General features: G+C 42.5%; 1 protein-coding gene across 1 annotated transcript in view; it reads left to right on the top strand.

Annotated features, from left to right (window-relative positions):
* Positions 1-23,763, top strand: part of LOC129326274 (transmembrane protease serine 7-like) — a 50,400-nt gene that overhangs the window by 5,601 nt on the left and 21,036 nt on the right. Inside the window, exons 2-9 of the mRNA XM_054974430.1 lie at positions 9,399-9,597; positions 12,393-12,523; positions 17,321-17,388; positions 17,653-17,846; positions 18,511-18,549; positions 19,173-19,401; positions 20,465-20,595; positions 21,937-22,049. Coding sequence (XP_054830405.1) covers positions 9,399-9,597; positions 12,393-12,523; positions 17,321-17,388; positions 17,653-17,846; positions 18,511-18,549; positions 19,173-19,401; positions 20,465-20,595; positions 21,937-22,049 — 1,104 coding nt within the window. The remainder of the gene's footprint in view (positions 1-9,398; positions 9,598-12,392; positions 12,524-17,320; positions 17,389-17,652; positions 17,847-18,510; positions 18,550-19,172; positions 19,402-20,464; positions 20,596-21,936; positions 22,050-23,763) is intronic.

Genomic DNA, 23,763 nt, shown 5'->3' with positions numbered 1-23,763 from the left:
TTTTTTAGAAAGACTAGAATTATCCTGGCTTTACCTTAGCAGCTGCCCAATTCTGTTAGTTTGCATTGTTTCACAGTTAATGGGTGGGCTCATATCATCAATAGAATATATAGAACTGTAGAAGGCACAAAAATGAGTCTCTGGCTCATACATCCAGAGGAGTTAGCCGTGTTAATCTGTAATAGCAAAATAGTAGAGTCCAGTAGCACCTTTAAGGCTAACCAACTTTGTTGTAGCATCTGATGAAAAGAGCTGTGGTTCTCAAAAGCTTATGCTACAATAAAGTTGGTTAGTCTTAAAGGTGCTACTGGACTCTTTACTATTTGGCTCATACATATAACTCCCATTGTATAATGTTACATGGGGCATGGTTTGTACTATCTATTCACACCATTAGTCCACCCTTGTAAGGCAAGTGAATTGTGTATAAGGTGTGCTCACATACAGATGTACATGCACATGTCTGTGTCATAAATATGCACAACTCTTGCCACATGTAGTATTCTATATGGGGGACACATACAGATGCCTTGGATTCACTCCTATACAAAGCTTACATTACTGTGCAAACTGACCCACTAGTGTAGTTTATTATTTATTTGCTACAATATTTCTATCTTGCCTTATTTCCTTACACTGAAGGCAGCTAATAGCACAACAAAATTAGTTTAATATAGTAGTATTTATAGATCTTCCTTTTTCTGCTAGGGCCTAAACTGATTTTAAGTCAATAAGATCTCCTGAAGTTAGACACAGCTATTGCAGGTGTTGTTCTCAGTGAAAATTATAACTGGCTTAGGCATTAAATGGGATAAGGTGGTTCACTTTCCTCATTGCAACATTTTCCTGTAGCATTTATTTTATGGTTGGATTTGAAATGTCTTTAAGCATTTCAAGCTTTTCTTAGCTAGTGTTACAGACAGGATGTTAATATCACTGGGTGTCCACCTGTTGAATATGTTGCAGTTTTACTTACAATAAATGAGTTTCTTACAGCTTGTTTACATTCTAAATGCAAATCAATTTTATACAATTTAAACTGTCACGGCTTCCTCCAAAGAATCCTGGAGTTTATAGTTTGGTGAAGGAGCCAATGTGGTATAGTGTTCAGAGTGCTGGACTAGGTTCTAAGAGACCCGGGTTCGAATCCTCACTCTGCTGTGGAATTTTTGGGTGACTTTGGGATAGTTACGGTACTCTCATTCTAGCCTACACAAGGTTGTTGTGAGAATAAAATGGAAGAAAAGAATGTTAGCCACTTTGGATCTCCATTGGGGAGAAAGTATGTTATAAATGAAGCAAGTAAATAAATAAATATGAACAATTCCTTCTTAGAATCCCTATGCCTTTCTTACCAGGGAGTTACCAGGGAGAGCAAATTATTATTAAACCCATATAGGTGTGGCTGCCGAAAGAAAGTGAAGCATAAATCATTAAGTAAAAGCACAGATCATGGACCCTTCCCATTCTGTTATTAGCACTTTAAGGCTAAAAAAGTGTGTGTGTGTGTGTGTGTGTGTGTTTAAATGACTTCTCTTTTATCCTTTAAAGTTCTAGTAACATTGCAGGGGAATTTTCTTGATTTGTATACAAGGGTTTAGACTCCCTTGAGGACAGTCAGTGTAAACTTGTAATGTGCCTTCTGCACATCTGTGTTGGCCTTAAAGCTCACTGAATTCAGTGAGATGTATTTCCAAATCAATGTTCTTAAGGCCAGGCTTCAAGAGACTAATGTCACATAGACTTCCATTGCTGCTATGTGTTTTGAAATGTAAACCATTAAAACAATCATTATGAAAATAATTCCTGCATTCAAATTTGGGGCCTTGTGGTACTGGATATATATATCAAGTACCACTTGATATATATATCAAGTATATATATAAAAAATGTTCACAGCAACAGAAGGATTGGGCAGATGAAATTACCAGTGGAAATTCTTAGTGTAAAACGATGCCATCCCCAGAGGTCTGCTTGGGCAGCGTTACCAGTCCCTCTTGGGCAAAAGTTCCTTATAGTCTTTAGTAGTAGGTCCTTTATTTGAGACTTTTATAGTGTTTGGTGTGAATTTCCTTTGGTCTTTTTTATTGAATTTTTGTACAATGGATGAACGAACCAGTGACAGAACAGGCAATCCTGAAGATGAATTAAGTGTAAGTAAAAAACATTTTTTTAAACATGCATTGAAGTGCTGTGGCTGATTCCACATGAATGCTTTTCAGTGTGTCATATATTTATCTGGCATGTGAAAGTGAAATCTGTTTCTGAGAATTCTGCCACTATAAATATGGAAGTAAATTTTACTGTATTTTCCAATGAATTGTTTATTTATTGTGTAAATAATGTGTTATTTAGTCACACATAACGAATAAAACACAATACTATACATGAGTTCATGGCAGTTGATCTCTGTTAGGAGCTAAGATGTATTTCTATTAAACTATTTTCTTTCCTCATGTGCAAAAAACAGCAGAAGTGTATCTAAATATAGACAGCACGCAGCTAGTTGGCATAGTAACTACAACTATCCTGGAGACCTGACGTGATAAAAAGGAAGAGAAGGATTTAAATAATTTAGTGTTCTGTGATACTTAAATTGCTTTATTAGTGGGAATGAATTCTACATTGTATAATTAGAATCAGCATTAAAAAAACATTGTTCTAAGAAATAAAAAATAATTTGGGATATTTAAATCATAACAGTCAGTCATTAAATGTGCTGATGCTCCAGAGAACATAGTGATGTAAAAAATTGTTCTGCCAGTAGTACTCATACAAATAGTCTTCTATAATGTAAAGAAAGAGATTGAAGAGGTTTTATACACAAGGCCCAAAAGTCCACAGGGCATTTTAAGGAAGAAAAGATTGACAAGAAGGAGCCCCAAGTTAAACAATTACACATACATTAAATACCCATCCTTTTTGGAGATGGACAGTGACCTCTAGGCTTTTGTCACACTAAAAAGGGTTCTTTCATTGGCACTGAAAGCCAGAAGAAGCTTTATAAATGTTCAGAAATGACTTTTGATGGTTTTGTTGGTCTTACTGATAAGGCACATCTGACCTGCTTAGGGAATACTGGAGTTAAATAGTTGTAAATATAACCAGCAAAGGAAACAGATCGAAATTTGCAGAGGGCTGGTAAGAAGAAACCTTTTGAGAACATGTTGCTTACTCTGGAAGGAAATATCTGGGATCTAGATGTTATCTCATGCTGGGCATGTATATTAATTAATAAATGTGTGTGTGTGTGTGTGTGTTATGTTATGTGCTATCAAGTTGACTCCAACCTATGGCAACCCTAGGAAAGAAAGACCTCCAAAACATCCTATCATTAACAGACTCAGATCTTGCAAACTGGAGGACATGGCTTCTCGTTTTCCTACTGTTCTTTTTTCCTACTGCCTTCTACCTTTCCTAGCATTATTGACTTTTTCAGAGAATCTGTTCTTCTCATGGCCAAAGTACGATAGCCTCTGTTTTGTCATTTTAGCTTCTAGGGAGAATTCAGGCTTGATTTGATCTTTGTCTTCTGGCTGTCCATGAAATCCACAAAACTCTCCTCCAGCACCACATTTCAAATGAATCAATTTTCTTTCTATCAAGCTTTCTTCACTGTCCAACTTTCACATCCATACATAGTAATGGGAAATACCATAGTTTGGATTATGTTGATTGTGATCCCCAAAGAGACAGCTTTATTTGTAAGAATCATTTCTAGTTCCCTCACAGCTGTTCTAAGTCTCAATTTTCTTGATTTCTTGCTTGCAGTCTCCCTTTTGGTTGATGATTGAGTCAAGGAATAGAAAATCTTGAGCCATTTCAAGTTCCTCATTGTCACCTTTACAATTGTGTAATTCCTCAGTAGTCATTATTACTTTTGTCTTGTTGATGTTCAGCTGTAATCCTGCTTTGGCACTTTATCCTTTAACCTTCATCAGTAGTTGTTTCAAGTTTTTGCTATTTTCTTCCAGTAACATGGTGTCATCGGCGTATCTCAAAATGGTTAATGCTCCTTTTACCAATTTTCACTCCACCTTCTAGAGCTAATCCAGCTTTCCTTGTGATATGTTCTGCATATAGGTTGAACAGATAGGGAGATAACATGCACCCTTGTCTGACACTCTTGCCAATTCAAAACCATTCTGTTTCCCCATATTCTCTTGTCTAGAGTACAGGTTGTGCATCAAAACAATCAGATGTTATGACATCCCCATTTCTTTTAACACTGTCCATAGCTTTTCATGTCCACACAGTCAAAAGCTTTGCTGTAATCTATAAAACGTAGTCTGATTTTCTTCTGAAATTCCCTGGTAAGTTCCATTAGCCATTGTAAATTATGCAACATTATTTCTAGTGACTCTTCCTTTTCTGAATCTGGCTTGAACATCTGGCTTGAACATCTAACTTGAACATCTCATTATTATTATTAATAATAATAAAAAACATTTGATTTCAATATAGCCCTTCAGGACAACTTAACATTCACTCAAAGCAGTCTCCAAAGTATGTTATTATTATCCATATATAGTAAGAGTCTTTGCTGTAGAATTTGGAGCATCACGTTGCTTGCACAGTCCAATAGTTGCTTTGGCATCCCCTTTTTTGGAACTAGAATGTGGACTAAGCGTTTCCAGTCTGTGGCCATTGTTTTGTTTTCCATACTTGTTGACAGATTCTTGTTAAGACTTTGATAGACTCAATTTCTGTAGCTTGAAATAGCTCTATTGGCATTCCATCTTCACTAGGTGCTTTGTTTCTCCCTATTAGTTTGAGTGCAGCTTTTACTTCACTTTCTAAGATTTCTAGTTCTTTGTCAAAATATTCTTCTTCAATAGTATCTGTCATCCTTCCATCTCTTCTGTATAGTTTTGCATTGTACTTTTTCTATCTTTCCTTTATTTTTTCCTGATCAGATACTGTATTTCTGTGTTGATCATTTAGCATCATGAGCCGTGGTTTGAATTTCCCTTTGATTTCTCAGATCCTGTGGAACAGATCTCTCATTTTTCCTTTTTTATTGTTGTCTTCTATTTCTTTGCACTGGTTATTATAAAAGATTTCTTTGTTTCTGCATGCAAGTAGCTGAAAAGCTGCATTTAGAATTCTGACTACTCGAAACAACACCTGTTGTGTGAAAAAATACAATGGGCTCTAGCAAACAGATTCGGTGGACCCCCTTCAAGCAGCAAGTCAGTGCTTTGCAGTGGCCTGGAGACAAGAGCAGGAGGGCGCTGAAGGGAGGCGCAGGGAGGAGTGCTTAGGCTGTTGATTAAGCCTCCTTTCAGCGCCCTCCTGCTCTGGCCTCCAGGCCGCTGTGAAGCGCCCACTTGCTGCTGGGAGGGGGCCTGCTGAATCGACAACCTAAGCAATTCTCCTCACATCTTGCAATTCAGCACACTTAGTGGCAAGTGGGCACTTTGCAGCGGCCTCAAGCCAGAGCGTGCCTCCGTGAGGATAAAAAGTGAGTTGATGCCAATTTGGCTTGCCTTTTATATATATCAGATTACCCAGCACTGTAGCATTCCAGAACTCTCTCCTCACAAGAAAACCAACAGATCCTATAGAAACTTTATCCCCTAATGGACTAGGCAAGTGGGAGACCCACTTAGAGTGGTGTAATACCATAGAGTCCCATCCAAAGCAGCCATTTTCTCTAGGGGATCTGATCTCTCTGTCAGGTCCTTTAGAGCCCAACCCAAGGGATGGAGGGATTGTGGGGGCATGCGTGGGGGCAACTTACCTTTTGCACATGCGAAGCGTACACACATTCTGGAGGATTTTCTTGTCACAACAGGAATGACATAATTCCTGGCACAATAAGGAAGTCCTCTAGAACACTCTGAAGCTCCTAGACTCGTTCCCTGGGTGTGGGATTGCCAGACTCAGTTTGAGTTTCTTCCAGAGTTATAACTGATTTCTAGACTACAGAAGTCAGTTTCCCTACAGGAAATGTTTCCCTACTGATAGAGTTGCCATATGGCTCCCCCCGCCCCCGCAAAAACAGGGAGGGCCTGGCACTTTATCTTTACATCATTGTTAGTGTGCAAGAGGCTGGGTGAGCTGGATAGCCAGCCACTCCTCTGGCACACAGGAAGCCAGATGGTCGGGTAGTGGTCCAGCCACTCCCTCAGTGCACAGGTGTCCCTTTTTAAAAACTCTGTTTCCCCTGGTCAGTCCAACAACAAAAAGACTGTCCAGGGAAGAAACTGGACACCTGGTAACCCTACCTACAGGAAATGGCAGCTTTGGAGATCAGACTCAATGTCATGGTTCCCGAATTTTTTGGAAAGTTTGACACAGAGTGGTGGGGGCAACTACAAAATGGCAGCTGCAGGAGGCAGAATCAACTACAAAATGTCAGGGAGTAAGATTATGCATAACTCTGATGGTAACTTTTCAACATTTTAGGCAGAAGCTTTGTTTGAGAGGGTGCCTTTTAAAATGAACACATTGTTTAAAAATATTTTCTTGCACACACACTCAGTAATGCAGGGAAAATCCTTGTGCAGTGGTGGCAGCTGTTTCTGGAGTGACTGTTTAAAAACCTGTTCAGCTAATCAGACCTCCAGTGTCCAATCAGAAGCCTTGCAGGTCACAAAACCCATCCAGCCATGCCCATTTTCTAAAAACACTTGGTGAGCTCCAGAAAAGGTGCCAGTGGGCACCACATTGGGGACTCCTGTTTGCAACCATACTGAACTCACTGTACTCCCCAAACTCTGCTTTCCCTAACCACTAGGGTTTCCAGTTCCCTGCTCCCACCCTATTCTTCCACACACCTGGCTAGCAGGGGGAAATGGTGTGGGAACAGGCCTCCCAGGCACAGTGACATCACTTCCTGGGAGTGACATCATTGCGCTACCCTGGGAATGCTCCTGCGCTTCACAGCGGGCTGATTTGGGCCTCAAACAGGCTCAAATTGGTCCGCTGCAAAGCATGCATGTGTTTTTGTGCCTGCATGAAGAGATCCCCTGGAAGTGCCGTCACCGAATGTGATGTCGTTGCATGAGAGCATGCATGAGGAACACAGAGAAAGTAAGTACCAGGTACCTGCCTTCCCACCAGGAAGGTAAGGGGACTTGGCAACCCTACCAACCACTGCTTCCAAATCTTTAGGAATTTCCCAAGCTGGAGTTGCCAACCATACATTCAATAAGTCCCTTGCAAAGAGTAGGCTTCTCAATTACGAGTACAAACCTATGCGTACGAGTACAAATCTATGAGTACAAACCGTTGTCTGTAAGTAGGCAGACCTGTATGCAAATATTCAACTGAAATTGTGATGGTTGAGGGAAGGACAGCATCTGGGCTACCATGAGCCACCAGGGCCCCTGGACAACAATTCCATCTGCCCCTACCACATGACCCTGATCATTGGCTTGCTGCTATCATGAATAGAATAATGATTTTTCATTAGGTAAGGAACATTAGAGGAAAAGTTACAGAATTGTTAAAGATCAGATTTTACTTATTTACACAATAAGGTATTTGTGGTTCTGATAAATTCTTTTGGGTCCTTTTTTAAAACTTCCTTTCAATCTGTTTTGCAGGCTCTCACTCTCTCTCTGTCTCACTGTTCTGCTTAGGAACAGAAAAGGAAAAGATGATTAGGCCTAATAGGTATATTGTCTTTGTAACTGGCATCCATGGGCACCATAGCACCCACAGGTGTGTTGCCTAGCAACCACCTTCTGCTTCCCCCAAAGTATCTCTTCTCTAAAACAAAGAATGAGTCTTGGCTTTCCTCCACTTCCAGAAGCAGATGCTTTAAAATAATCCAAGACATGTCTCCTTGGTGACTACAGGGAGAACTCATTTGGAGCACCCATACTAAACACTGTGAACAATAGAAACAAACAACAGGGAAAAAATGAGCAAGAAGAATCGGTAAGACTCCCCAGCCAAAGGACCTAGCTAGAATACTGTGATGCACTGTAAGTCAAATGTATGTGAGACACAAGTTTCTGCTGGAAGTAAGCCCCACTGAATATAGTGAGAGACAAGATATAGAGACACTTAATGGGGAAACATAAAAAAAGTCCATCTTATCCTCCTATACTGCTTGGACAGGAGATCCAAGGAGGAAAGTAATAGAGCATCCCATCCTCTTCTTGCAGTTAGATAATGTGAGATTTTTTATTTTTAAAAATCAAACTCATTCCCTATTCTTAGGCCTAGCAAGATCCTGTCCTTGGTTACTCAAAATATGACTGAGGATGGTGGAGCTTACTTGCATATAAATATGCATGGAAAGACTCCAACCTGAAATCCTCCTTGCTTCCTCTCTCTGATTCTCCCACCCCAAATCCATCCTGCATCCATCCCCTTTCTATTCGCCAACATCAAATGCTTTTCTCCCAGCTCCCTGCAATTACCCCAACCTAAAAATGGATCTCAGAGTTGCCAGGTTTTTTTTCTTACTGGCTCCTACTTTGCCTTTTACATCAGTTTAAACTGCAGGAACGAAGCAGTAATAAATGTTTGCACTGTTTTGTCAAAAGTTCCACTTGCTGATTTCTATAGATTAGGCTTTCATTAAAGGCAGAGGAAAAAACCAAGCCTCTTTCTTGGTCAGTTGGCAACCCTGTCTAGAACTCCTACTGCTTTTGAAACGCTTATCTATATTTCTTTGGTCTTGATTCGCTTTCTGAGCAACTGCACGGAAACCTTTTTGCCTGTTCAGCATCACAGTTTGAGGTTACACAGCCCTTATCTATTAATCACACTCTTCTTCGGGACCTGAGATAATTCAGAACTCTTCCCTCTCCCCACCTCCTCCACTTCTTCCAGCTCAGGGCTGATTTACCAGATGGCAATCCTTTTCCTGGGGTAGAGAAGCCATTCCACACCACTGAGAAAACGGGGCAGGGAACAAGCAGCTTGGCAAGGCAGATGCAAGGTGGAGAAGTAGGGAGACCACAATTGGGCTGGCTGCTGCTGGGTAGATACTGTATGAAGCAGAAGGAGCACATGATGCACATGCTGCCTTCCTGGCACACAGCTCAGCATGTGAGGCTGGCTGGCTATGCAGATGCAGGATGGGAGCAGGCAGGGGAAGCTGAGCCAATCCCCCGCATCTGTCTCTCATTCTGTGTAGGTATATACTCATGGCACTCCAGCAGCAGCCAAAAGGGCAGGGGTGAGCAGAAGCAATCCAGGGAAACTGAATTGTGCTGTTGGTTGTCAGAGAGCCCCAACTCGGTGCTTTCAAGCTGCCTCTGGGCCCTGGGGATTTTGTCCCCACAGCCCCACTCTCTTGGGGGCCCTGGCTAGCAGGAGCAATTCTACTCCTCTGCATGCACATAGTGTAAGTACACCTGAAGGACTGCACAGGATGGTATTAGAGGAATTACAAAATGTTGTGAATTTGTAGTAATTTCTCTCCTTTGAATCAGGTTTCAAATGTATCACTGCAAATGGCAGAAACAGAAGCAAAGTGGGAAAGGCTTGCACGAAAACTCAATAACACAACAAAAGGAAAGAGGAAATCTAAAAGAAAGTCTATCTGGAATTTTCAAAATATAATAATACTGTTTACAGTGGTCCTCTTCATTATAGGAGTTATAACATGGACACTGCTGTGGCTCTTTATTGGTAAGTTTTTGCATATTTGTTTAGGCAATGCTTCCTATGGGGTATTCTACACATATATTTAAGGGTCCCCATAGCCACCTTCTGTTTTCAAGGCCATAGAAGTAGTATTTGCCAAAGTCTGTTATGCTACAGTGCTTTAGAAAAAAGTGATTTGATCTCAGTTTTACATATGTGTAGAGGTTTTTTTTTACTCCCATGCTGGTTCACCTGTCTTAACCTATTTCTGGGTTAAAAGTTAAAACCAAAGCAAAGTCTCACAGCATCATAACATTATCTTTCACGGACTTGCGCTCTCTCGCGCTCTCTCTCTCTCTCTCTCTCTCTCTCTCACACACACACACACACACACACACACACACACACACACACACACACACACAAAACCCTTATACTCTGGTAAATGTATTCTACTTTATACTCTGGTAAAGATTCTACTTTTGTTTTCTCCGCACTAACAAAGCTATCCTGCTGGAATTTGTATCTTCCTGGATTAAAGATGAGGGATAAAATGGAAAGGGGGATTTATTTTAGAGTACTCTGTGTTTTAATGCAAACCTCCTTCAGCCAATAACCTTATACAGAAGCAAGATACTGAAGCAGTGATCTTATAAAGAAATATGGGTTTATTGTTTATAGAATAACCTCATGACATATATCACCAATTTCAGGCTGAAATGTGTAAAGACCTGCAGGTTACCTTGGTAGGAAGAATTTTGACACTGGAGCAAGGCCATCTTATATACCTGTGTGCTGTCAGTTTGGATGTATGTTCACAACAAGATTTTATAGAAAAAGGTCTAAAAACTCTTTTTACAAAAATCTGCTGGGGGAAAAGAAGCCGTTGCATACTGTAAAGTCTGAGAAACATTCCCCTGATCTTTACAACCCATATTATAACTTGACGAGACCCTGACCTGGATGGCCCAGGCTAACTCAATCTCATCATATTATGGAAGCTAAGCAGGGTCAGGCCTCCTAAAGGCAATCAATCTCTGCCAGTTTGGTGTAGTGTTAAGAGCGCAGGACTGTAATCTGGAGAATTGGGTTTGATTCCACAGTCCTCCACTTGAAGCCAGCTGGGTGACTTTGGGTCAGTCACAGCTTCTAGCTCTCTCAGCCCCACCCACCTCACAGGGTGTTTTGTTGTGGGGATAATAATAGTATACTTTGTAAACTGCTCTGAGTGGGTGTTAAGTCATCCTGAAGGGCGGTATATAAACGGAACGTTATTATATCGAATGTTATTATCTGAATGTCTCTGGCCTTGAAAACCCTTCTAGGTGTCCATATGTCAGCTGTGACTTGATGACACTTTCTACTACTAGGAGTCTTAAAGAGATTTAAGGTGGTGGGCCTACAATTCCAGAAAGGAGAACTGCTTTCCATCAGCTGCCCATCCTTCTTACCAAAGGATCCTTGCCCCACCATAGAAAAGCCCAGCAGTGTTGACAGATTGTGTGATTTTTTTTCTGAATATATTTTTACTTTTCCTTCAAGACTGAACTATTTTTCTAATTCAGCTTCTAATCACATGTGAACAAAGTGCTGCCATATAATCTTTGGGATAGATATGTAACATTTAAAAAATCATAACTGTTGGGAGAAAGCCTGATATAGGCAAGAACTTATTGGCTATTGCCTGGAACATCACCAACCCTCTCTTCCCATTCCCTGGAATAAAAACAAAAGTTATGTAACATTTTTTGTTAATAACACATTTAGGATGGCCTTACATGGCTTTTGTTTTTGGATTTTGCTATATACCAAAGCAGCTACCTGTGGCCTCCTCTGGAACAATTGTCCAACTGTTTTTCAAGTGTACATGAGTTTGGGGGTAACATGCTAATGTGCCTGAGTAGAGATGGGCACGAAATGAACCATGGAACAAAATTCCATATGGAATGGCCAGTTCGTTTGCATCGAAATGCGTTCCATGGGAATGCGTTTTCTGGAACAAACCAATTTTTCCAGCCGTTCCATGGCCGGTTCGGAGTTTCACAGACCTCACGCCAGTTTCAACCTATCAGCTGAACCCAGCGATGGGCTGAAACCAGCGTGGGATCTGTGAAACTGACAGCCTCTTTTCCTACTGCCTGGGCTGTCATTTTCACAGCCCCCACTCTGGAACCGGTGCGGGGTCTGTAAAACAGACAGCCCAGGCAGCAGGAGAAATGAACTGTCAGTTTCACAGACCCTGCACCGGTTCCAGAAACGGTTCCAGAAATGGGCTGTCAGTTTCACAGACCCCGCACCAGTTCCAGCATGGGGTAGAGGCTGTCAGTTTTACAGACCCCGCACTCTGTGGGGTCTGTGAAACTGATACCCCGTTCTCCTGTTGCCCAGGCAGCAGAAGAAAGGGGCTGTCTGTTTCAAATGCCCCCCATTGGCTTCAGCAGCCAGTGCAGGGCAGTTGAAATGCCACGGAACAATGAACCACGAACTGGGGAAAGGTCGGAAGTTCGTGGTTTGAGGTTTTGTGGAATACTCCAAACCACGAATCACGTGGTTTGGGGGATTTTGGTTCGTGCCCATCTCTATGCCTGAGCCATGGGGACAGGGATAAGAGCTGATCTAGCATTAAAGTTGTGAGACTTGTTTATATGTAAATTTAATTGCAAAGATGGGTTCAAATTGCAGGTGAGCAGTTTAACACTGGTGTAAATTTAATTTAGAACACTGTGTCTATCTTTAATCATCTCAATTTCTGGATATAACTATTATCTTAAGATAGTTGTCTACTTATTATTTCCATTATGAAAAGGAAAACAGCATAACTTTCCTCATGTGATTTACAGTTCAAGCTGAAAGCAAGGATGCTTTGTACTTTGTTGGATTATTTCGTATTGCCAATATTGAGTTTCTCCCAGAGTATCGGCAGAAGGAATCAAGGGAATTTCTCTCTGTGGCAAGGAATGTGCAGCGAGTGGTAAGGGAGAAAAAAGATCTGCTGTGTTATCTGCTACAATGTGAAATGGATATCCATTGGATATATAGATTCAGCAAACCCTTGCATTTTGACAGTGAGTGATGCATAAATATAGACCTTTCTCTAGAATTATAATTGTACTAGATCTATTCCCGCACTAAGATTACAAAATTCAGCACTGAGAAGAGGAATTCATAGCTTTTTAAAAAGTATTAATTGAATTAGGAGAGGTTTTTATGACATGCTAGGGCATTGCTGTGGGAATGGGGGGAAGGGAGATTGGCTTGCTGATATTTTTTCTTCCAATAATGAGAATGGTACATGGAGAATGAGAGGCAGGGCTCTCAGCCATTAAATAATTTTTAAAACTCATCAGGAGGTTACAAAAAATGGAGCAAGAGAGAACATAAAGTACTTGACCATTGTTTAGTATATGCCCGTGAGTCTTAACTGCATTCCAAATACAATAGGTGTCTGTAAACTGGATGGACCCTAATCTGACCAACCAACCACACTCTCAGAGTCATACATTATTTGGTCTTTCTTGGATTTACTTTTCCTTTTTCACATCTCAGTATCCATATGTATTGATACACACTAGAAAACACTGGCCAACCCCATTGCCCCCCCAGTCGGAAGAAAGAGACAGACACAGTAGCTGGAACCAGAGCTCATTTCAAGGGGGAACGCACAGGAATGCAGTTCCGGCAGTTCCTCAAAGAGGTCACATGTCAGGTGGCCCCGCCCACCTGACTCTTGGCCATTTGGTGCCCGTTTCAGACTGGATTGGGGCCAAAATGGCCTGGATCAGGCCTCTGACAGGTAGTGGATCACTCTCCTGCTCATCAGCAGCCCGATCCTGACCATTTTGGGCCCCTTTTCAGCCCCTTTTTGTCATTTTGGGCCCAATTTCGGCCCTGAATGACCAGGATTAGGTCCAAAACAGCCAGGATAGGTGATGTCAGGAGGTGTGGCATATGCAAATCAGTTATACTAATGACACACTTCCAGCGATGGCAAGAGGCATGGCATATGCTAATGAGTTATGCTAATGAGTTCCTCCAGCTCTTTTTCTACAAAATGACTCCTGGCTGGAACTATGGGCCGCTTTATTAAATATAACATCAACACTAAACTGTGGCAAAGGCAAACTGGCAGTACGGGTCAAGCCACAGGGTCACTCCAGGACCTCCGCCTTGACCTGCCTGGGCAAGCCCCATTGCCCCGGGCTTGAGCCATTCATAGAATGGCCTGGATCCAGCCGGCCAGTCAAAGCGTTCCCCCCATCAAGCTCCTAAAGCCTCAGCCATACAGCATGAGGGAAGGACTTGCTCCTGGGGTTCCTTGGAGACAGTCTGGACAGGTGGTGGCAGCCATAAAGCATACTCTCCTTCCTGACAGATCCCTTTTCTCCACCTATGGGGAAATGCCAAAGGGGTGCTCACGGGCCCACTCCCTATTCCCAACTTTCTCCTTCCAGTGAAACCTACTAGGCACCACCCAACAAATGCTTCAAACCCCTGCTTCAGCATAAGGTAGGTGAAAAACCCCACCCCACCTGGCCAATCCCTATTCCCAACCTTCTCTTGCCACCGCAAAAAGCAAAGCCTCAGCTTAGGCTTCCACACTCCACAGGTGGCCTAGTGCTAACCTGAGCCCTTGCCACAGGTCATCTATGAAGATGTCGTTGCCAGTTACAGACAGGTGAACCCTGACATCCCTGTAAAGGGTGGCAAATGCGGCCTTAATCCTAGGGTGAGGAAAATATATTCCTAACCCCCCTGTTAACGCCTTTTGAATGGCCCTATTGGCCCTGCGTCTAGCATGAGCCATGCCTCTGGGGTCCAGAGACTCCCTCCAAACACGACGAGGGAGCATTTCGGACCAAAATATATAAACACTGGGCCAATGGGTTTTGATTGCTCTCAAATCAGCAATCACCTGCAAAGATAGGGCCCTGCCTTTCATTAACCCTAGGTCATTACCACCCAAGTGGATGACCACAATAGGCAGAGGAGGACCTGCCCTACCTCCAAACAGAAGAGGCAGTAACCCAGACCACCGAAGGCCCCACCGGCCGTGCCATTCAACTGTGGCACTGCCACCCAGCCCAAGCTGAGATCCAACCAGTGACTTCCTGGCATGGGCGGCCGCCCAGAACACCATACTGTGAACCACAATGAGAATCCGCTTCCTCTCCAGGCAACCTGCCGCACATAGGAAAAGAAATCAATCATGATACTACTCCAGGGAAGGCAAAGGCTGAATATAAGAATGATAGGCAGACGACTGCCACCTGCCTACCCTCTGAATGGCTGTGCCCGCATATCCCATAGCCGCAGCTGTGGAGGCTGCCCCAATCAGGAAGGAATGGGTACCAAATTTAACTGGTGCAAAGCCTTGGTCATCACCATCCCAAACTGGTAACGTGTCAGAGGAGATAAGTCCTCATGACAAAAAAAAAACACCCCATGGCCATCAGCTCTCACCACAACGTAACGTTGGAGGGCTTTAATTGGGCACAAACACTTCTCCTCGCAGGGCCCTAAAATGAGCTCAGTCCAACCTGTCTCTGATCAATCTTGGATCATCTGATCCTGATTGACACCAACTCCTCGCTGAACTTGATATCCTGGGCCTGCAATACATCCCCATGCGACTGCACTACCAGCTCACTTACATGCAGGGCCCCCAAAAATGCCATCAGTGCAGCCGCATGAAAGAGTTTCACCTCAAAACTTGAACTGCATACTAATCCCCAGACTTATCCCAAACCCCGAAAACTGGCAGGGGAAATAGGCTGTGTCTCATCCCTAGGAACTACCCAAAACAAAAAGAGTCCAGTAGCACCTTTAAGACTAACCAACTTTATTGTAGCATAAGCTTTCGAGAATCACAGTTCTCTTCGTCAGATGCAGTTTCCTTGGTTTTGGTAAACATCTGCCAGTTCCTGGTTTGTGTAGAGGGATTGTTTTTCATGGATGAGTCTAGTTCAGAGATCTCTTGCTTGACCCATTGTTGCTTGCTGTACATCAGTCCAATGAGGTGAATTAAGAGTTTCCTGGATAAGGTGTTGCATAATTTCTCACTGTAGTCTGTGCAGTAAGTGGATTTAAGTGGGTTCTTCACACGTGCTCACTGAGCCACACAAAAGTGCAGCAAATGCTCAGCTGGGATAGGCCACAGCTGCTGCAAACCTGTATCCCCGAAACTGTCCTATCGCTCGCACATAAGCCCTTTGGGTGCTGGGTGCAATAGCCAGCTGGGTTGCTCTGTTCACTTCGGATTCCCAAGGTGCCACAGCTCTGGGGGCATTCTGGCAGGAAGACTGTCGGCCCTGGGGGTAGGCTCCAAAAATGGTCCATCTGTTGGCGAGACAAAGCATCCGCCAATCTGTTGTCAATACCCGGAATATGCCTAGCCTTAAACAAAACATTTAATTGAAGGCATTTCAGTGTGAATGCCCTCACCAGCCACATTACCTTGGCAGACATGGAAGTGAGGGAAATAACCACTTGAACAACTGCCATGTTGTCGCACCAAAAGTGCACCACATGGTTGGTCAGTTCTGTCCCCCAGATCCAAACAGGATGGGAAAAAACTTCAGGAATGTAAGATCCCTTGCCAAATCACTAACCAACCACTCAGTAGGCCACTGGTCAGCACATAAGTGCCCTCTGAAGTAAACACCAAAGCCCGTGGACCCTGAGGCATCAGAAGACACCTGCAACTTGGCACCCATCAGCAGGTCTTCCCTTCAGAAGGTCACCCCATTAAATGATCCCAGGAATTCATGCCAGACCTCAATGTCTGCCCCTGTCAATGCACAGGCAATGGTGGGAGGACCAAAGTGATGACATAGCATCACACAGCCTGCGCAAAAATGGTCTGCTGGGGGGCCACCGCCTTGCACGTGAAGTTCAAATGTCCAACAAGCTGCTGAAGTTCCAACATGGAGGCCTTGCCCTTACCTTTAAACTCAGCGAGGCGCTCCCTAAGGCTGCTTAGAATTGCAGCCTTAGAATAAGTATGCTTAGAATTGCAAGGAGCTGGGGTTAGGAGGGATGCAAATTAATAGAGTATTTAGTACAATTGGGGCTGTGTATCTTCTGTGTTCCTTCTCCTCCTCCTTCTCTCCCTACCTCCAGTGAGCACGGAAGGCTTGGCTTAAATGGCCTAGGCACAAGCTTGATACAAGCTATTCACTTTGGATTCAGCCAGCAGCAACAAAGACAGTAAGCACAGATTTGCCTGTTGGTTTCTCTGATGGTTTGGTCTGAGTTGAATGGCCTTGTGGTACTACCAGACCCCCTAGAGCTTTGCTTGGTTTGCTCCTAGCTGCCGGCAATATCCAAGGCCAGTGGCCCACTTTTCTGTAAGATTAAAAGACCAATCTGCTCCTGCTGAAAGGATTTCAATTCTCTTTTCAGAGCAGTGACAGGAAGTCTAGACCCAGATGAGAAGCTTCACTTACAGGAAAACCCTCACCTCTCCCCAGCCCTTCAGCCAATGTTCTCATCCTGGACATTTGTAAAGAAAAAAGCACATCCTAAATTATCAAGATATAAATCTCACCCAGAAAAGGGAATTGCTGCACTAAGCACTGCCTTTGGTCATTCTGTTATGAAAATGCTGTACGAAAGGACTAAAGTAAATGTTATTGATTGTAAAGACAGTTAAATCACTTATACATGAAGTTACCTATTTGTACAGTCAATCTTCTTTAAGGGTCCCTCCCCCCCCCCAATTATATCTTTTCTAGGACTGCAAAACCATTCTGTGACTTCTGTCTTTCAGATGAACCTCGTTTATACACATTCTGCTTTCTCCAAAGTTTATAAGCAGTCCGTTGTCTCAGATGTCAGGTGGGACATGTTTTGTGTTTCTTTTTTCACTGTGCTTCTTTGAGACAAGTAATCTCATGTAAATAGGCTTTGCCAGCTGTGTGCGAGGAGTTTCTTTTGTTGAAAATATGGTCCTCATCAAACGTGGCAAAATTTCCAACAGAAAACAATTCCAGGCCCAGTAAAGAATCTTGAGCACTCCAAAAGCTTTTAAATAACATTTTCTCTGTGTCTTGATCTAAGAAACATTATGATGTCATTTGTTTTTTAAAAATCTATTTTCAGTAATAACAATCATGGCGGCCTCCTAGTCCATTTCTGGATTGTGTTTGTGGTGCCACAGGCAAAAGGACAAGTATTTTGTGAAGAATGTGTAGCTGCTATTTTAAAGGACTCAGTTCAGACAAGCATCACCAATCGAACATCAGTTGGGAGCCTTCAAGGCCTGGCTGTTGATATGGACTCCATTGTACTTAGTGGTTGGTATTTCTTCTGAATCTTGAATGCAAAGTATATGGTGTTTTGCTATGCCAGAATAGTATAACCCTTAACAATTATTCTTTTATGTATCCCCTGCAATGTAAATATTGTATATAAAAACTGGACTGAGAATTGGGATCTTAAAATCTGGGTTGTCTTCATGATGGCTACAGTGCATTGTATCAGCACACTCACCATATGTTCAGCCATTTTGGAAGGAGGGGGACATGCATGTGTGTCTGTATGTGTACAGTCAATTGGTATTCAGACTGAGGTTATATAGCCCCGTAGAGGATATGCTATGTGGAATTTCTGTTCCTATGTTTCAGCTTTTAGGAATCACTTTTTGGGGACTGGGAATTGTGAAAGTTTTGACACCAGTACGATTGACTGTGACTCACTACCACCTGACTGCTTAAAAATATTTTTAAATTGCAGAGAATTCATAAGAAACACAGTATGCTTAAAATCCATCAAAAGTCATTTTAGAGATGCTTTGTGTGCTTCCATAAAAGTGTCATGTGACTCAGTTCTTCTTTTCCTCTTCCAAATCAATAGTTTAAACAGTAAAATACTATGTTCACATGGTTATCTGTTGAAGTAATTTATTAGTAGCTTTGTTAAAGTATGGATAGGTTCATTTGTCTTTCTTCTTCCATGTAGCTGGGCTCCGATCAGACTACTCTTCAACAACAGGAGCAGGTATACTACTGTGCTTATCTTTAAAAAAAGTTTTCTAATTTCGCTTTAAAAGGGAAATGTTTATTTCTAATATTTTGTGCTGCAAAAATTTAATTTTGCTCCTATCTGTGTATCACCTTCTGTTGAAGTCAATGTGATTCTTGCATGCCAAATGTGGGGTTTATCTTTGCTCAACAGTGTATTTCTTAATGTCTTGCAATTTCATGGTTTGTTTGTATGAACATTCAGTATTGTCTGTTCTTACTGCTAGAGGCAGACAGAGAAGGATATTTACTATTTAGTTGTACATGTACTTGTGAGTGTGACTGGAGATGCCAAGGACTGAACCTTGGATATTTTACATGCAAAGTGCATACCTTACTACTGAGCCACACTCCCTTTCATCTGTGGGATTCTGTTAGTAGAAACAAATGATCTCGTAGCATGTGACCCCCTAATGTAAAACCATGGCCTCTTTAACTACACAGAATGAAGGTTTAAATATATATAGCACGAGTTTTCTTTATTGCAGACCTTAGGAAAATATCCTTTCATCTGTCTGTAACAACTAGATTTGTGGCTTTCTTGCAAGTACAATCATCTCAGTGCTACTGACTAGAGTTGGAAATGAACTATTTCCACAGGTACAAATTGCATATATGACCTGTATGCAGATCGTCTTCATCAGCACTTTCCTGTGGACTTTTCTATAACACCAGGAAAGATGATCTGCTATTTCAAATTGATTGCATTAGTGGGACACCTAATTCGCCTTTCTATAGCATCCATTCAGATTGAAGCAGACAATTGCATCACTGACTCCTTGACCATTTATGATTCCCTGCTGCCAATCAAAAGTAAGATTCTGTATCGGTAGGTAAGCCCTTTAATAAGATTTCTTTAGATCTACAATCAGTTTAATAGAAGAAAATAATTTCATATACAGGAATTAGGCACCTTCCTACCCTTTTTCATCACAGACACATTTTAATAACATGATTAATAAAACTTTCTCTTTACTAATAGCAAAAGTTAATTGTTTTCTTGAAAGGTGGGCATATAGACTTGAATTTCAATAGCAAGAGTTCAATAACTTGAGTCCCATTTAACATAATTATACTGGGAGATCACCAAAGAAGCCGTTCCATGACTATGGTACAATCAAAATGGACTGGCATCCCATTGGAACTAGATTCTGCTAGAAGCTCACAGTGGATGAAATCATTGATCATTGCATTGATTCATTGCAGCTGATTTTGAACTGGGCACAGAATTATTCACAGCAGACAATGGATAACAAAGGCTTAGCTAAGCAGATGAAGGTATCTTCCTTGCCTCTTGTCTCCCACTGCAGACTTCTGTGGCCCCTAAAGTGTGTTCATGTGGTCAGTATATCCACATGAACTTTTTGGAGGCTAGCGAGGAGAGGGGGGTTGGCAGAAATACCCTTTCCCTCTTCTGCCAATGGAAATACTATTCCATCACTGGAACTATTGTTAACACCGATGGAACATACAACAACTTAGAATCCAAGCCAAGAACCCTATATTTATATTTATTTTTAGTGTGTTTGATTAGCTGCTGGTGGTTATTGTATTATAATTATTGTTGCATACTTTTCAATACAAATATTTTTATAATCACACTTGTTTTGGTTCTCATTTACTGGGTTTTTAGTGAGATGCATAGACTAACATAGACAAAGCAGGCAGATAAAGCAGAGAAATTGACCCATTTCATTGTAGTGACAAATAATGTATTAATATATATTTTTAAAAACTCTCCAAGACAAAACTTCAAGGTTATTTTACTAGCAAAATCACAGTCACATGTATCCAGTTGGATAAAAAAAAAACCTTTGTTCTAACAAAGGTAATTATGACTAGTAATTTCCAGCTTATATGTTAAAAAAATTATAGTCTTCCATTTGTTTCAGAATTTGTGAGCCAGCCAACTCCCTTATATCTTTTGTTTCTACAAATAACCTGATGCTAGTCACCCTGAAGACCACACACGTGCACAAAGTGAAAGAAATCCATGGCTATTTTGAAGTGATTCCACAAGAAAGTGAGTGACACTCGCAGCAGCGAAATAAAGGTTGAGTTCCACACTTGAAATTCACACACATTCTTCATTTATCAAAGCATTTCATACTGTTTTTAAAAACCTTCTCTGGTAAACGTGTACTATGTCTCCATCTGCTTCCTCTTTGCCACCAATTACCTACCTTGCTAGAGCCATTTCTTTAGATTTTCAGGGGCTGTGGTACTCAGAGCTGTACTTGAGCCAGCAGCGTTGCTCGGGTACATTATGTTATGTTAAGAAGAATTGTGTTTTTAGAAGTACATCTTCTATGAGGTGTCTTCAGTGACAGTACAGTGGTTAGATCCCACGTTCTGCTAGTGATGGCACTTTCTTCTGGCATCAGAGGAAAACAAGGAAAACACCATTTAGCAGAATGGATCTGCAGATTCCAACCCAAGCAGTACAGTACACAAATGCTTAGAATGGGAGATGTCTTGGCAATACTAAAATGGTAAAACAGCAGTAATTGCAGTGGTTTACCATCGCAGAGATAACAAATGTGCCTCATGCCTCAAATATGCCTCATGCTCCATCATGCCAGTAGGTGGAGCAGTTGTTGCATGTACACGCAGTGTCTGTAGTGTATGAAAGGTTTAAAAATGCATTGTTTACATCCATGTCAAGAAACTGTCCCTAAATATACTGACGAGGGCATCCCAAAGTAATGAAGCAGACAAGAAGCAGTTTTTCTATTGACTTGCTTTATTGATCAATGTTCATTTTGTGGTTCCTTTTAAGTTCTCTATCTCTCTCTAACCATCCAGTGTGCTGTTTGTATCTCCAGATATCCAAATGCCAAAGGTGGAGTTAATACTCATGGTTAAATATTGGATTTAATCCATTATTTGAGCCACCCAAATTGCCTACTGATACTGAATTGGGCAATTTGTCGACATGTGGGACACCAGTTGGGTTGGAAGTTGGGCTGTTGTGCCAGATGGGCAGAAAGGCACACTCTCCCTCCTCCACCACTGTACCATGCATACAAACAGGCCCTGAGCTAGAAGTTCAGAGGACAAAACGAGATTAACAAAAAAAAAATTGTTATTTTTGCAGACACGTTTTCATAATTTAATTAGTTTCCCAAGATGTGCTGCGTTCTGGATGCCAGTTTTCCAGTTCTACTCTTTTTTTTCCTTCATAATATTGGCTTGTAATCATCAGACAGCACAGAATTTATTTATTTATTCAACTTATTAACCAGCTCTCCCCCATGTCTGGCACTCCAGGCACTTTACAACAGAAAAGATTTTCTTTTGAGGGCTGATTCTTGGTTTATTTCTGGACTATGTAATACTATAATATATCTTTTGTTGTTGTTAGAATGTGGCAAAGCTATCCAAGCATTAGGAAGTACTGGGTTGGAAGGGAGAATCACAAGTCCGTATTACCCAAGCTATTACCCTCCAAAATGCATTTGTTCATGGAATTTTCAGGTAACACTCTTTTCCCAAAACTATTATAGAAACTATGATCCTGTTCAATGCGAAATAACGACACTTATAATCCTTTCTATTCTTTTTTGGACTGCCACTGGGGAAGCATGTATTTGAATCTTCTCCCGTTTTTTAAAAATATTCTGCCTGCACATGAAACAGTATTTTAGAAACATATGACCCCTTCCAATGTTCCAGTTTTTCATGACCAATAAGTTTTAAAAAATCTTCTTTTATTATTATCTATTGTATTTTATTCCAATATTCCTATAAGGTGGCTTTGATTCTGTGAGGTAAATTACGCTGAGAGAGAGTGACTGGCCCGAGGTCACCCAGTGGCTGAATGAAGTGTTGGACCCGCCTTTTAGTTCCAGTGCAGCATTCTGATCACTGCACCACAATGGGCACATTCAAACTACAATCTCTCACCAGCATCCTGAAGTGTTACAGTCCCAGGAGGTATCAGATAACCCCAATGAAGATGTACATGAGTATGGATTTGAGTAGTGAGTCATATCCAATGTAAGGATAGGATACTGGGTAGGCTTAGCGCTGCTACTTGTTTATTGGACCCGTGTCCCTCCTGGCTGGTGGTGGCCTCCCGGGAGGTCACACGAGGCTGGCTCCAGGGAATTATTAACGCTTCTTTGCGAGAGGGTTTCTTCCCAATGGCCCTAAAAGAGGCGTTGGTGAGGCCCCTCCTCAAGAAGCCTTCCCTGGATCCGGCTGTATTAGCAAACTATCGTCCAGTCTCCAACCTTCGTTTTGTGGTGAAGGTTGTTGAGAGTGTGGTGGCGCAACAACTTCCCCAGCACCTGGAGGAAGATGTCTACCTGGATCCGTATCAGTCGGGCTTCAGGCCTGGGCACAGTACGGAAATGGCATTGGTCGCATTGGTTGATGATCTCTGGAGGGCTCGGGACAGGGGTTGCTCCTCTGTCCTGGTCCTATTAGACCTCTCAGCGGCTTTTGACACCATTGACCATGGTATCATGCTACGGCGGTTGGAGGGATTGGGAGTGGGGGGCACTGTGTTGCGATGGTTCTCCTCCTTCCTCTCCGACCGCTCGCAGTTTGTGCTGACAGGGGGGCAGAGGTCGACCCGGAGGCACATCACTTGTGGGGTGCCGCAGGGGTCGGTCCTCTCGCCCCTTCTGTTTAACATCTATGTGAAGCCACTGGGTGAGATCATCCGTGGTTTTGGGGTAAAGTACCATCAGTATGCTGATGATACTCAGTTGTACATCTCTACCCTGGATCACCCCAATGATGCCCTTAACGTGATGTCCCGGTGCCTGGAGGCCATGTGGATCTGGATGGGGAGGAGCAGGCTCAGACTCAACCCTTCCAAGACTGAGTGGCTGTGGTTTCCGGCGCCCCATTATAGCCAGCTGGTTCCATCGCTGAGTATTAGGGGCGAGATTTTGGCCCCCATAGAGAGGGTTCGCAACTTGGGTGTCCTCCTGGATGCGCGGCTGTCATTAGAAGACCATGTGTCGGCCGTGGCCAGGGGGGCTTTTTATCAGGTTCGTCTGGTTCACCAGTTGCGTCCCTTTCTGGATCGGGACGCCTTGCGCCCAGTCACCCATGCCCTCGTTTCCTCCCGTCTGGACTACTGTAACGCTCTCTATATGGGGCTCCCCTTGAGGACCTCCCGGAGGCTGCAATTAGTGCAGAATGCGGCTGCGCGGGTGATTATGGGAGCGACACGGCG

The sequence above is a fragment of the Eublepharis macularius genome, chromosome 3, assembly GCF_028583425.1.
Source record: "Eublepharis macularius isolate TG4126 chromosome 3, MPM_Emac_v1.0, whole genome shotgun sequence".
NCBI lineage: Eukaryota > Metazoa > Chordata > Lepidosauria > Squamata > Eublepharidae > Eublepharis > Eublepharis macularius.
This window is presented reverse-complemented; position numbering and strand designations above follow the sequence as displayed.